General features: G+C 51.7%; 1 protein-coding gene across 1 annotated transcript; it reads left to right on the forward strand.

Annotated features, from left to right (window-relative positions):
- Nucleotides 1-11,199: 11,199 nt before the first annotated feature.
- LOC100382437 (putative dnaJ chaperone family protein) lies at nucleotides 11,200-14,271 on the forward strand. The gene is made up of 6 exons (NM_001175179.1): nucleotides 11,200-11,395; nucleotides 12,446-12,614; nucleotides 12,702-12,843; nucleotides 12,929-13,205; nucleotides 13,314-13,512; nucleotides 13,591-14,271. The coding sequence occupies exons 1-6, from the start codon at nucleotides 11,246-11,248 to the stop codon at nucleotides 13,908-13,910; spliced, it is 1,257 nt and encodes a 418-aa protein (NP_001168650.1). The 5' UTR covers nucleotides 11,200-11,245; the 3' UTR covers nucleotides 13,911-14,271.
- Nucleotides 14,272-15,116: the final 845 nt, after the last annotated feature.

The raw sequence follows: 15,116 nt of genomic DNA on the forward strand, positions 1-15,116 counted from the left end.
CGGGCGATGGTGGATTACTTGCTGACGTGCTTCCGGAGCCATGACCCAGCCATGTCCTTGGCACCGGTGCTCGATGGTCCGATGGCCGCCACAGAAGACGTCGCCTGGGAGAGCGTCCAAGACGTCGTGGAGACGGTGGCCGCGCGTTTCCAGCGCGACCCTGTCGATGCCGAGTAGCTCGTACCTGCAGAGATAAGGCTAGGGTTCCGCTTGAAGGCGGATGTAATAATCTTTTGGTTTTGTAAGATACTTCTGAGAACCGTTAATTTAACATCACTTATCTGTATGTTATTTGTCCTCGCTGTGTGTAGCGTTACCAACTTCTCCCTAGTACTTGGCCCCCTGGGATGTAGGCTCGACGTGTCGAGGCTGGATACCAGTATACCTAAGAAAGAATTGGTGACCTGGCCCCCAGGAGGTAGTCTCGACTGGGACTTGGACCTGTACACGACTTTGGCTAGGAAGTTTTAGTAGCGCACCCATAGGACCCACCAACTGGTATCTTTTATTCTTTGATTCATGCAACAGGACCTGCAGGATTTAGCCTAGGAGGCCAAGTCGTATGCCCGGACCCCCTGGATCACAGCTCCAAATGCTAGGACACCCATCGCAGAGTGGTGGAGCATGCAGTCTTAGGGTACGGAACCAGGCTAAGCGGTTACACAGCTCCGGACCACCCAAGGAGACGAGTGTCCATTCTCTAGAACTGTACCTCAGGTTGCCAGACCCACAGTACTATAGTTCCATATACTAGGATACCCGTCACAGAGTGGTGGGCGTGTAGGCTTAGGGTACGGAACCAAGCTAAGCGGCTACACAGCGCCGGACCACCCCAGGGAACGAGCGTCCATTCTCTAGAACTGGCCCCAGGCTGCCGGACCCCCCTGCCTTTGTAGAGGGGTCCTAAACTGCAAGCTTGGCTACCCAATTCAGATGTCATCATACCAGCAAGGGTGGGAAACCGTATGGGTGGGTTAGATAAAAAATAATGGTCGTAAATTGAAGTAGAACGAACCATCATAAAAACAAATCTAGGGGGTGAATCTTTTCCTTATAACTTGATATACATGAGTGTAGGCCAACAGATCGGGTTTATGAGGGCAGACCTCACCGGATTGACGTACATATATGTGTAACCTAGTTACAAAGGAAGAAAACTGAATTCCCCAGTGTTGCTTTTATGGGTAAAACTTACGGAGATGCTCTATGTTCCAGGGATTGGGAAGAGGCACTCCTTCAGTCGTGGCAAGGCGGACACACCCGGGTCGGCATATTTCCGTCACCTTGAAGGGTCCCTCCCAGCCGAGGGAGAGCTTGTAGAGCCCTTCTCGGTTCAGTACTCGCTTTAGGACTAGGTCCCCGACCCTGAGCTCCCTACTATGCATGAACCGTTGGTGGTAGCGCCTGAGCGCTTGGTTGTACCGTGCATTTCGGATCGCCGCTCGCCATCTGCGCTCGTCGATGAAGTTCACGTCCTCACGCCGTAGCTATTCCTGCATAGACTCATCGAAAGCCTGGACCCGTGGGGAGCCCATAATGTTTTCCGAGGGAAGGCAGGCTTTGGCCCCATAGACCAGGAAGAACGGGGTCTCCCCGGTAGCTCGGCTGGGTGTGGTCCGGTTCCCCCAAAGTACAGACGGAAGCTCGTTGACCCAATTCGCACCATGCTTTTTCAAGCAGTCATAGGTGTGTGTCTTGAGTCTCCTGAGGATTTCTGCGTTTGCCCTCTCCGCCTGGCCGTTGCTCCTGGGATGAGCCACAGACGCAAAGCAGAGCTGGGTGCCGATGCCCTCGCAAAACTCCTAGAAGAGCCGACTTGTAAACTGGGTCCCGTTGTCCGTAATGATATGGCTTGGGACCCCAAATCTACAGACAATCGACCTGAGGAAAGCAACAACAGCACCTTGGGTGATATTGACCACTGGGGTGGCCTCTGGCCACTTTGTGAACTTGTCGATGGCGACGAAGAGAAAACGGTACCCGCCGACGGCCCTGGGGAATGGTCCCAGGATATCCACCCCCCATACGGCGAATGGCCAGGAGGGTGGAATCATCTGCAGAGCTTGAGCTGGTGTGTGTGTGTGTATCTGCTTTGCATGGAGCTGACACGCCTTGCAGGACTTTACCATCTCAGTTGCATCCTGGAGAGCGATTAGCCAGTAGAAGCCATGCCGGAAGGCCTTACCGACCAGCGTGCGGGATGAGGAATGACTTCCGCACTCACCTCCATGGATCTCTGTGAGCAACTCACGGCCCTCCTCCTGGGTAATGCACCGCATGAGAATGTCGTTGGCGCCACAACGGTAGAGATCCCCTTCTACCACTGCGTATCGCTTAGCCAACCGCACTATGCGCTCTGCGGACACATGATCTTCAGGAAGAATATTTTCCTTCAGGTAATCCTGGATCTCGGAGATCCATGCATCGGGACCACTCTGAGATACTGGCTGTGGCGCTAAGGGGTAGGCAGGACCTCCTGTAGCACACACAATCCTTGGTGGGTTCTGTAGATGTAACGCCACCGGGACCGCTAGCGTCGAGGTGCTAGTCTCACCCCCTTCGCCCGGCTCGGCAGGTTGGGCGGTAGGTCTCAGCAACCGTCTTTCGAAGACGCCCTCGAGCATGGGTGCCCAAGTTGATGCCCTCGTGGAGAGTTCATCTGCCACTGAGTTGTTAGCCTGAGGAACATGTTGCAGTTCCAGGGCCGTGAAGTCTTTTTCTAGCTTCCTTACATGGAGGAGGTAAGCTGCGAGCCTGGGCTCGTTGCAGCTACATTCCCCACGGATCTGCTTGATGATCAGCTGGGAGTCCCCCTTCACGAGGAGCTGGCAGATCCCTAGGGATAGGGCTGCAGACAAGCCGAAGATCAGCGCCTCGTACTCTACCATGTTGTTGGTAGCCTTGAACTCGAGGTGCACCATGTACTTGACTTGATCTCCGCTTGGATCAACGAGGACCACTCCCACACCGCCACCTTGCTGGTGGGCGGACCCGTCGAAGAAGAGCATCCAGTGGGGCTCGGTGAAGACCGGGACCCTGGGCTCCGTTGGTGTGGGATCCGAATCGGGATCCGGACCCCCTGGAGCACTCGGGGGAGGGGTCCACTCCACGATGAAGTCAGCCAGGACCTGGCTCTTGACAGCGTGGCAAGGCTGGAAGTCAAGCTGGAACTCTGCAAGTTCTGCGGCCCACTTGGCGATGTTGCCTGTGGTGTTAGAGTTGTGGAGGATGGCCCTTAACGGGAAGGAGGTCACCACCACAACCCTGTGTGCCTGGAAATAGTGACGCAACTTCCTGGATGCAACAAGCACAGCATGGAGCAGCTTGTGCGTCTCAAGGTACCTGGCCTTCGCCTCATGGAGGACCTCGCTGACGTAGTAGACCAGCCTCTGTATGGTCCGGACCCCTACGGTTGGCCCCAGGCCCTCAGGGTCCGTGGCAGTCGGACCACCACCTTCTCCTAGGGGAACCTCCTGACTCCCCTTGGAGTGTCGCTCCGTCCTTTCGACGACCAGCACCATGCTCATCGCCTCTGCAACCGCTGCAATGTACAAGTACAACAGCTCCCCTGGCTCCGGAGCTACCAGTACTGGCAGGGACACAAGGTGTTGCTTCAACTCTTGGAAGGCTTGCTCTGCCTCCTCGGTCCAAGAGAATGGGTCGGACTTCCGTAGGAGCTTGAAGAAGGGTAGCGCCCTCTCAGCCAGCCGTGAGATGAAGCGGCTAAGGGCGGCCAGGGACCCCGTAAGCTTCTAGATGTCCTTGACCCGGGCCGGAGGCCTCATTGCCTCAATTTCTGTGATCTTCTCCGGGTTTGCTTCAATGCCCCGGTGTGAAACCAGGAATCCCAGCAACTTCCCAGCGGAGACACCAAAAACGCACTTGTCTGGGTTCAGCTTCGTGCGCGTCGCCCGTAGGTTGTCAAAGACCAGGGTCAAGCCTTCCACCAGAGTCGACCCTCTCTTAGTCTTGATTACTATGTCATCAACATATATCTCTATCTTGTCCCTAATCAGGTCCCCGAAGGTCTTACTCATCGCCAGTACAAATGTCGGCAAGGCGTTTCTCAGACCGTAGGGCATTACAACATAATAGTAAGGCCCATCCACTGTTACAAAAGCGGTATGCTTCCTATCTTCCCTAGACATCTGGATCTGGTGAAAACCAGAGTACGCATCTAAGAAGGACAAGAGATCGCACCCGGAGGTAGAATCCACGATCTGATCTATGCGTGGCAGTGGATACGGGTCCTTGGGACAAGCCTTATTAAGGCTGGTGTAGTCGATGCACATCTAAATTTTTCTGTTTGCCTTTGGAACGATGACTGGGTTGGCCAGCCATACGGGGTGATGAACCTCTTCGATGAAGCCAGCATTAAGTAGCTTCCGGACCTCCTCACGGATGAAGCCCTGCCGCTCAACGGACTGTCTACGAGGTTTCTGACTCACCGGTTTGGTGTCAGGGTGGATCTTCAGATGGTGCTCAATCACCTCCCTGGGGATCCCAGGCATCTGCGACGGTGCAAAAACGTTGACATTTGCCCGGAGGAAGGCGACGAGCGCGAGTTCCTATTTCTCCTCCAGATTGCCCGTGGTGCGGGTGGTCCGGGAGGAGTTCGTGCTGATCTGGATGGCCTTGATGGGTCCTTCGTCTGTTCCGGATGGCTGCACCTTTGGCACCTTGGAAGGCGCCTTGGTTCCGGAAGCCGAGGGGTCCCTCCCTCCATCGTCCGGGCGAGCAGACTCTGCCGCCAGGGCGTGCAGCTTCTCGACAGCCGCCACTGCAGCAGCGCAGTCACCCCGCACGGTAAGGACCCCAGCCGGGGACGACATCTTGAGGACCAGATACCCGTAATGGGCAATGGCCATGAACCGGTACAGGGCCAGCCTGCCAATGATGGCATTGAAGGGGAGGTTAACCTCCGCGACGTTAAACTGGACGTTCTCTGTGCGGAAGTTTTCCTCGGTCCCGAATGTTACCGGGAGTGTGATGCTCCCAAGGGGATACATTGGTTGTGGGCCCACTCCGGAGAATGGACAAGAGGGTCCTAGTCAGGACCCTGGGATTTGCAGCTGCTTGAATGCAGCATGGCTGATGACGTTGAGCCCAGCCCCACCGTCAATCAGAACATGGTGCAGCCGCATGTTGGCAATGACAGGGGTGGTGATCAGCGGTAGTATACTGGCCCCTTCCATGTTGTCAGGGCAGTCGGATGCCCCGAAGGAGATAGTGGTGCTCCTCCACCGCTGATGTGCAGCAGCCTTCGGGACCCCTGGGACCACCGAAAGGACCTCTCGGCGCAGGGACTTGACGTTCCTGTGGGAGGTGAGCTCCTAGCTCCCGCCGTACATGACGTACAACTTTTTGCGGCGGTCATTGTCATCACCAGAGTTAGAGTCTCCAGTGAAAACGTTCTTCAGGACCCCCTCAGGTGACTGATACCTGAGGTCCCGTTCTCCCGTGGCCGTATCACCTTCGTCGACCTTCTCCTTGCTAGGTCGGCAACGAGGTGGCGAACCATCCCTGGAGGCCTGCTCGCGTCGCTCACTGACGTGCTTCGCGAGCTTGATGATCTCGCGGCACTCCGATGCGCTGTTGCGACTGTTGGGATGGACAGGGCATGAGCCACTGTTGCCTCCCTGTGGTCGTGGGCGCTTGTTGCGCTCGTTCTGGGCCCCCAGTCGTAGCCGCGACGACTGGAGCAGCAGACTGCGGCCTCTCATGGCCGCGGTTCTTCTTCTTCTTGCTACCGCTCTGGGTAGCGGGACCTGAGCCACCCATCTGGGTAACTCCGGTCTGTGGTGCCGAGTGCCATGCACGGCCCTCGGCAGCTCTAGCACATTTGTCGGCCAGAGCGAAGAGCATGGTGACAGTCTCCACGTCATGCGTCGCCAGCTTCTCTAACATCTTCTCATCACGCACCCCTTGTCGGAAAGCAGTGATGATAGAGGCATCAGAGACACGAGGTATGGTCCCGCATACCTTGGTGAAGCGAGCGATGAAAGCTCGGAGAGTCTCCCGGGGTTCTTGCCTTACGGTATGGAGATGAGCCTCCACGCCATGCTGCTGATAAGCACTGGTAAAGTTCACTGTGAACCTTGCACAGAGCTCCTCCCAGGAGTAGACGGATCCCGGGGTCAGGTTCATGAGCTAGGTCCGGGCTGGCCCGATCAAGGCTACATGGAAATAAGTCGCCATCACAGCAGTGTCTCCACCAGCTGCCGTAATGGCGGTGATGTAAACCTGCAAAAATTCCGATGGGTTTGACGTACCGTCGTACTTCTCTGGCAGGTGTGGCCGAAACATGGGCGGCCAAGTTGCCGCGCGGAGGTGATCCGCTAGCGCGGCACAGCCCACGCCAACCAATGGGACACCCGTATGGGTTCGGGCACCCCTTGGAGTTTGTGGCGCAAGCGGAGCAAAGTCCTGGTCGAGGTTGCGACCCTCAAAGTTTAGCCGGCGCTCATGTGCCCTCTCCAGAAAAACTCGTGCGTCCTCGCCCACACGCCTGCGGTTGAGTTCTGTCCGCAGGTCATCAGGTCTCTCCAGAGAAATTGGGGCATCCTCACCCGCACACCGGCGGTTGAGCTCCGCCCGCGGGTCCTCAGTCGGTGCGGCCTTCACTGAAGGTGAGCGCACCGATGCCGATGCCTCATGTTGACGCCGGAATGACCGAGGCCCAGGCCTGGCTGAGCCAGAATGCGCCATACTGAGTAGACAGTCGACATCGTCACGCACTGCTTCATGGCTCCCAGCGAGGCCGTGGAGCTAGGAGGGTGGCGCAGCAACTCCCTGGCCGCAGACAGCGCCCCAGGAGCAGCCCTTGATAGCCCTGGATGTCTGTGCGGGCGTGTGCTGCCGCGCAGCATGCATAGCAGCAGCACCAGGTGCAGGGCGGTTGGAGGCCCGTGGCATGGAAGACGCAACCTCTTCCTCCATCGAGAAGTCCTCGGGAATGAAGTCGCGGTGCTCAACGATCTGGACCATGGTGTCGAGCAGGAAAACAGGCGAAAACCTAATGCCAAAGCCCCTACCTGGCGCGCCAAATGTCGGAGAGAAAATCCTCCAGCCGGGTGGCGGAACGCACCCGCCCTAATCCTAAGATGAGGAGGGGGCTTAAGCGTTTTGCCTGTCTACTGGAAGGTGGATGAAAACGAGAAGACACGAGGGTTTAGAGTGGTTCAGGCCGCCGGAGCGTAATACCCTACCTCCACTGTGTGTATGTTGTATTGAGTGTGTAAGCCTGAGCGTGTGAGTCTAGAGAGCTTGTGTGAACTTGTCCTTGTAACGTTGTGTGCCTTCCCTTTTATAGTCTAAGGGAAGGCACATACAAGAATACTAAGCCCCGACATGCGGGCCTAGGAGCATAACGGAAGGAATACATTATATGAGTAGTTAATGCTAGTAACGCCTAAGCAATCACCAGGAGTCTTGATGTCCGCAATCTATGCTGCATTGATGGGCAGTTACCGTACGAGTAATACAGGAGTAATGGTGAGTAACTGCGTGGCCCACGTATCGTGGACTGAGCACGCCGCCTGTCAGTGGAATGGACAGGCGCACGTCTTATCCATCATGAAGGCGCGCGTAGCCCAGAGGCGTCACGCTGGGTTCCGCCCGTTGGCTTATGTCGTGTGCAGTATGCCACGTGGCAGCATCGGGGCTCCGCCTGAGCGGGGAGCAGGAGTGTATGCGGATAGGTCCGGAGCGCACTAGAGCAGGTCTAGACACGTGTCAGCTTCGGACCCCCGTCTGGGCCTTAAGTAAGGTCTTGGGACCCCACCGTGGGCGGTCCGGACCCCATACGGGGGTCCGGATCCCATTCTAGGGGTCCAGTCCGTACATGTGGGGGTCCTAGACCAACCTGGAGGTCCGGACCGTATATCCAGGTGTCCGCCACTCTCCCATGGGGGTCTGGACTCACTGTCGATGCCTTGTAGTACATCACCTTCTCTGACCACGTGGCGGCCCCGGAGCCGCCCACGTGGTGGGGTCGGATGCTGTCGTTGGCCCAGAGTAGTCACCCGAGGCTGGGGCGAGTCACGGCCTAGCCCCACGCACAGCTCCTTTACCACGCGACTAAAGATAGCCACGTGGGTATTGCGTCTTCATACTGTAGTAAGGGGTACCCTAGTTTCAGGGTACTGACAAGCTAGTCTATTATCTATACAACCATAGCTAAATAAAATTTAGGGCTTGTTCGGTTAACGAGAATAGGCGTATAGAACTGTTCCTAGCTGGATTGTTTATCTAAATTATAAAACATTTAATCACCCGAATTTTTTTTGGGTCTATTCCTGAAAAAACTGAGGCAATCTCAATCAGCTTACCCATCTATATCCCATATTTACACTTCACTCTTCAAATAGTGACCATATGTGTGATATACCGAAGACAATGACCTTAGTTAGGTAATACTTCAGATGGAAGTATGGAACCAACTAGAGATGGGCCTGTCGGTACCATGTAAACGAGGTACCCCTTACCACTACCTTAAGGCCAGGTTAACCTACCATAGAAGGTCCTGGCCTTACATGTGTATGGCGCTTGGGCAGCAGGCGCCAAGTCCTAGGACCCCTAGCAAACGAAAAGCCTGAGGTTCGCTTCCTACAAGCAACTTCTGGACTCACGCCTGGTGATGGCAGGGGTCCGAGGTCACCAAAAGGTCTCTAGACTCATATCATAAGCCTTCGTCCAAAAGGAAGCTCCCTGCTAGCAGCCACACCACACACATTTATTGCAGAGTGACCAAAAGTTACACGGTAGGCTACGAGGTGCGAAGTGTGGAGGCCCTACGGTTTGACAATACCACTCGTATATCACCAAGGAGCACGGTAACCCACCTGCACTGCATGCATTCAATGCCTGCTTAGAGCAGCGCAAGTTATCGAGACACTTATCTCGGGCATGTAAGCAGCGGCATTATGAAGCGCCATTTGGCTGCTCAGCACCCCCACTGCTGTGTAGACCAGATGTGACAACACGAAGATATAAGATTAGATCCATTGCGCATCAGCGCATCTAGCCCTAGCGATGTTAGTATGGAGGCAACAAGAAGAGCGCGCCTAGTCATCAAGTCAGTGCAATATCCGGGGAAGAATATATTAGCCCTCCAATGTACTTATAACTCTAGGAAACATGTATTTAAGGCAGGCACGATGGGCCCACTTGTCGGGGGCCGCCATCCTTGTATGTGTCCCTTTTCGCTATAAAAGGGAGGACATGTGATGCAAAAAGGACAGGCTGAGACATATGTTGAGGCTCTGAACTCTCAAAGCAATACAACTCATAGTGGATATGTAGATTATTACGCTCCGGCGGTCTGAACCACTCTAATCCTTGTGTTCTTGAGTTTCTTCGATTAGATAGGCAGGTACTTGAACTCCTCCCTCAGCTCAGAATCAGGGCGGGTGCACTCCGTCACCCCGTCAGAGGATTTCTCCTTCGACAGGGCCTTAGCTAGGTAATACTTCGGATGGAGGTATGGAACCATACTAGAGATGACAACGGAGAATTTCCCATGAGAGAATAACTCCTCATCCCTGTTCCCGCGACGAAAATATTTCCCTGCAGGGATCCACATGAATGCTTACGGGGGACATTTCTTCCTCATACCCGTTTACCGTGTGATAAATCCTCCACGGGGATCCCCGTTCCCGTTTAAATTATAATTAGGGTGTATGTCCTTTTGTTATTAATGCAAAACGATGTCACTTATACACATTGTTTGATGTAAAAAAATATTGTGTACATCAAAATGAATATAATTGGACAATTTCTTGACAAGTTATTTATTTATTATATCATTAATTATTACAGAAAACATTGTCACGTGCAATTTTAATGGGTCTCCACGGAAAATGAGGATAAGAATGCTTCCTCATCCCCTTTCCCCATTCCAGTTTATCTGTTGAGGGAGTACTTTTCACCGTTTACATCCTATGAGAAAGAAACTTCAGCATCCCTATTTTCTAATAGACAAATTTCTTGTAATGAGTAGAGGATCGAGCCATTGACATCTCTAAGCCAAACTTAAAAGGTTCTTGACTTCTTTCTAGTTTCCAGAACATGCGGATCTCCTCATAAGATGACTTAGGGGGTGTTTGGTTTGTAGGGACTAATGTTTAGTCCCATTATTTTATTCCATTTTAGACTATAAATTGTCAAATTTAGAAACTAGAATAGAGTTTTAGTTTCTATATTTAGCAATTTTGCAACTAAAATGAAATAAAATGTATAGACTAAAAATTAGTCCCTAGAAACCAAACACCCCCTTACTTCTCGCCAACATGGCCCGGGGACCCCACTCGACGACCACAGCCACGCCCACGCAGCAATCGAGTCGTGTCAACACGCGCTCCAGTAGCCCCACGCCCATTTAGTTTATCTCCAACCATTCCCCCTCTCAAATCCTCTTATTAGTACTTTCTAATTATATTTAAATAACTCCCTCTCAACCATTCTTCTCCTATTTTATACCTCAGTTTTTAGAGTTTTAAAAAAGTACTACTATATTTACAGTACCTTAATACACATTGCTATCTATCAATTAAACTCAAAAAACTAATTTTACACTAAATACAAATCAATTAGTAGATTTACCTCTCACCCCGCTAGAGGGCCAAGCGGGCGCCGTTGGGGCCGGCCGGGGAGCTCTAGCCCCTGTTTGTTTCGACTTTTCACAGCTTCTGGCCACCAAAAGCTACTGTGGATTGCCAAACACTCAGATTTTTAGCCAGCTTTTATAAAATTCGTTTGGGTAAAAACCATTGAAAATCAACATAAACATATAATCGGTTGAGTCGTCGCAATAGTAGTAATTCGTCACTTTATAGATCATGAGCCTCATGGACAACTTTATCTTCCTCTGCACGTAATCTTAATGATACTCAGATTCTCTACACAGCCAGATTGTCTCGATAGCTAGATTCTCAGAAAAGCTGGTCAGAAAATAGCTGAACCAAACAACTTGTACTCCACCCTATAGCCGACACGGAGAGGGACTCGTTGGAGTCCGCCTCACAGGAAGGCCCCGGAAGCATCTGGAAGCTGCGGCGGACACCGCCCGATCCGCATCTGACGGGCCGCGAGCCACTCGCCCCCGCCTCTTGCAGCTTCCAGCGCATTCACTCCCGACCACCAGTCCCGATGCTATAACTACCCTCGTTGTTCTATCTCCTCCTCACAAACCTCTCCTGGCACGAGATCACGCTTCTCGTTGGATCGAACAGCTAGGGTTTCCAAGATGTTCGGGCGCGCGCCGAAGAAGAGCGACAACACACGGTACTACGAGATCCTCGGGGTCTCCAAGGACGCGTCCCAGGATGACCTCAAGAAAGCCTACCGCAAGGCCGCCATCAAGAACCACCCCGACAAGGGCGGCGATCCCGAGAAGGTGAGCGCGCGTGCTGGTCTCCTCCTCTAGCTCCGATCTGTCCGCGGCGGGGAGTAGTAGGCGGGTTGTCATGTTTCCGGCGACGTCGAAACGGTTCGCTAGGCCGATTTCTTTTGGTGCCGGTCGTTGTGGGAGAGGGGCGGTTGATTGAATCTGAGAGGTGTGGAATTAGATGGTTCTAATCAATGGTTGGCGATGGTGGAGGGATTCGTACGGGGAAGTAGCCAAGTAGGTACATGTTGCATGGAAACTGTTACGAATTATGGCTGCTACCGAGACACATCTAGAGCTGTTCATGCCCCTGGAATTACTCGCTCTATGCGGTTTTGATCTGTATATTAATTAACAACTATTTACTCAAAAGATTGTTGACGCTCTATACGGTTTTGATCGTATGTTAATTAACAATTAATTACTCAAAAGATTGTTGATCAAGCAAAGTCTTGTTTAGTCCGCTAGTATAGTGGCTATATATATAGTACCGTTTTAGTCTGGTTAGACCTGTTTGTTGTTTTGTAATAGATGGTTGGTTTGCTAGTGATAGTATAATGGTCAGAGTTGTAGCTTTTGATGAAAAAAATGTGAAATTGTTTGCCAAACTTACTTGAGGAACTGAGGGACTTTGCTTACTTCAATTTCCATGACCTGAATACTGTAGTGTGCTCTATCCACTGATTCTGAAAATTGATGCACTGTTTTGAATCCCTGAATTGTTGGATGAATGCTTTGACCCTAAAGATGCTCCACTTATTTGAATTGTGGACCATAGACGAATGCCCTGATTCTGAAAAATGTCAACGTGCACATTCTTACACAGTATGGTCACTCGTCAACCTTGTAGTTCTATTTGATTCTTTGAATGGTTTATACCAGATGTTATCATTCAACTAGTGTTGTTAGAACCAGTGGTGATGTATATATAGGTCATTTTACCCAATCTGCATGAATACGGTGATGATTGATTGTAAGTCTGTAATCTGTATAAATGGTCGAATGGAGCTGTTGATTTCTGATTGAGATGAAAACTAAGAGTTCATGCTTTTGTTTCAGTTCAAGGAGCTAGCTCAGGCTTATGAGGTCCTCAGTGATCCTGAAAAGCGGGAGATTTATGATCAATATGGTGAGGATGCCCTCAAGGAGGGAATGGGAGGTGGTGGAGGGATGCACGATCCCTTTGACATATTCCAGTCATTCTTTGGTGGTGGAAGCCCTTTTGGAGGTATGTTACATAACAAAAAGCTGATGCAATGACATTGACATTGAGAAGCACATATGTAGTTCTCATGCTGTATGTACTTGTCCGAAGGTGGTGGCAGCAGTAGGGGCAGAAGGCAGCGAAGGGGAGAGGATGTGGTTCATCCTCTAAAGGTTTCTCTGGAGGATTTGTACAATGGCACATCAAAGAAGCTCTCTCTGTCCCGCAGTGTCCTCTGCTCCAAGTGCAATGGGTGGGTCATCTGTATCCATAGGGATGCCGTATGTTTTATAGATCAGATTTTCAGTATCTCATCATGGTGTGCTGTAATCCTGCAGTAAGGGTTCAAAGTCTGGAGCTTCATCGAGGTGTGCTGGTTGCCAAGGTTCTGGCTTTAAGGTCCAAATCCGGCAGTTGGGGCCTGGAATGATCCAGCAAATGCAGCATCCTTGCAACGAGTGCAAGGGTTCTGGAGAGACAATCAGCGACAAGGATAGATGCCCACAGTGCAAGGGTGATAAAGTTGTGCAGGAGAAGAAGGTTCTTGAAGTGTTTGTGGAGAAAGGCATGCAGAATGGGCAGAAGATCACATTCCCTGGTGAAGCTGATGAAGCGGTATGAACTGATTCTGTCCTTGCCAATCGTCAATTTGGTTCCTTGTTATTGCTATATGTGCCAAATAGACCTTGGGTCCTAACCTAGCTATCTGGTGATTGTGTGCAGCCTGACACTGTCACTGGAGATATCATTTTTGTTCTCCAGCAGAAGGAGCATCCCAAGTTCAAGAGAAAGGGCGATGACCTCTTCTACGAGCACACCCTGACCTTGACTGAATCTCTGTGTGGCTTCCAGTTTGTTGTGACTCACTTGGATAACAGGCAGCTGCTGATCAAATCAAATCCGGGCGAAGTTGTGAAGCCTGGTGGGTGGATCTGAACATGAATGACTCTGCCTTGGTGCATCTGGCCAATGCTCACTGTTTAATTACGAACTTGCGCAGATTCTTTCAAGGCGATCAACGACGAAGGCATGCCCATGTACCAGAGGCCGTTCATGAAGGGCAAGCTGTACATCCACTTCTCGGTGGAGTTCCCGGACTCGCTGAGCCCGGAGCAGTGCAAGGCCCTGGAGGCTGTGCTCCCGCCCAAGCCGGTGTCGCAGTACACCGACATGGAGCTGGACGAGTGCGAGGAGACGATGCCCTATGACGTGAACATCGAAGCGGAGATGCGGAGGCGGCAGCAGCAGCACCAGGAGGCCTACGACGAGGATGAGGACATGCCGGGCGGCGCGCAGAGGGTGCAGTGCGCCCAGCAGTAGGCAGCAGTTTGGTAGCGGTGATAAAATATTTGACGGCGGCGGAAAAATTTGTGCGACTACTGTTAGGTCCAACCGTCCAATTTTACACGCGCGTATTAATGTTATGATCATACTTGTCTTTGTTTATTATGTATGTTTTGCGTTACGGGATCTGTGCGGATTAGTTCTAGGCGATGTTTAGATTCAATTTGGTGTTGCTACTAGCAGCGATCTCCAACCCATATGACAGTTGGAACGTGACTGTGCCTGCTATTTCCTCGATCCTGATCTGTCCGTACAAAGCCCGGAATCCGTCGAACCTTAAACCTCCTTTGGAATGGATAATAAATAAATAAATTGTATAGGATTCAATTCCTTTCCTAGCAGAGCCTTTTGACATCCTCCATAGCAATTTGGGAGGAAAATAAGCATGTTTTTCTGTGCATAATCCAAACATATGTTTTGTGAATTTTCTGTTTCTGGGGAATTCCAATGGCAAGGGCATTCTAATCATGTGTTTTCTTTATTTAAGAATCATGTGTTTGAAAAGAGCCTTAAGTTAAAAGTTGAAGACTTGGGAGCCATGAGCATGTCAGCCTCAAGTTTGTAATCCCTGAGCGACCAGATGATTTCACGGTTGGTTTATGGTGTCAATTGTGTGGTGGTACTTGCCGCCTTGCCGGGGGCCGTGATGTCAATTGTGTTCTCTCGCGGTTGCTAAATGCTGCTACGTCAGTACGTACGCTGCCCACAAACGCCACCGCTCTCCCTATCTCTCTGCCTTCATTTCCTTCTACCGTGATCTGTCGTACAGAGCCAAGAATTCGTCGGACATGAAGTCCAGAGTTGGACCTAGGGGTCATGGACGCATTCATGATCGAGCATGATTCTCAATTTCGTATACAAGATTCGTCCTGTTCGTCTCGCATTTAGTATATTCTCCTCTAACATCATTAATATATGGTTCCGTACGTGCGGTGTCTCTTCCAGTCTTCCTCCCCACGGCGACGGCGCCGTCGCCGACGCCGACGCGCGCATGGTGCATGCTTGCCTTCAGCTCGGTTGGTCGTAGTGTAGCGAGTAGCGAGCTGTCGCAGGGCCGTGAGGGCCTGCAGGGAGAACGATGCAGGTAAGGCCTTTTCGTTTGTGTCGGATTGGTGGGTCGTAACGATTTCTAACCGGATTGTTTCTCTAATTTATATAAATTTTGATTAGCTGGAACGATTC

The sequence above is a fragment of the Zea mays genome, chromosome 1 (assembly GCF_902167145.1).
Source record: "Zea mays cultivar B73 chromosome 1, Zm-B73-REFERENCE-NAM-5.0, whole genome shotgun sequence".
Classification (NCBI taxonomy): domain Eukaryota; kingdom Viridiplantae; phylum Streptophyta; class Magnoliopsida; order Poales; family Poaceae; genus Zea; species Zea mays.

Excerpts from the sequence above, each read along its gene's own strand:
- LOC100382437 (NM_001175179.1), top strand. The coding sequence starts at position 11,246 with ATGTTCGGGCGCGCGCCGAAGAAGAGCGACAACACACGGTACTACGAG. Across the intron at positions 12,615-12,701 it reads TGGTGGAAGCCCTTTTGGAG|GTGGTGGCAGCAGTAGGGGC; the intron begins GTATGTTACATA and ends ACTTGTCCGAAG. Across the intron at positions 13,513-13,590 it reads GGGCGAAGTTGTGAAGCCTG|ATTCTTTCAAGGCGATCAAC; the intron begins GTGGGTGGATCT and ends GAACTTGCGCAG.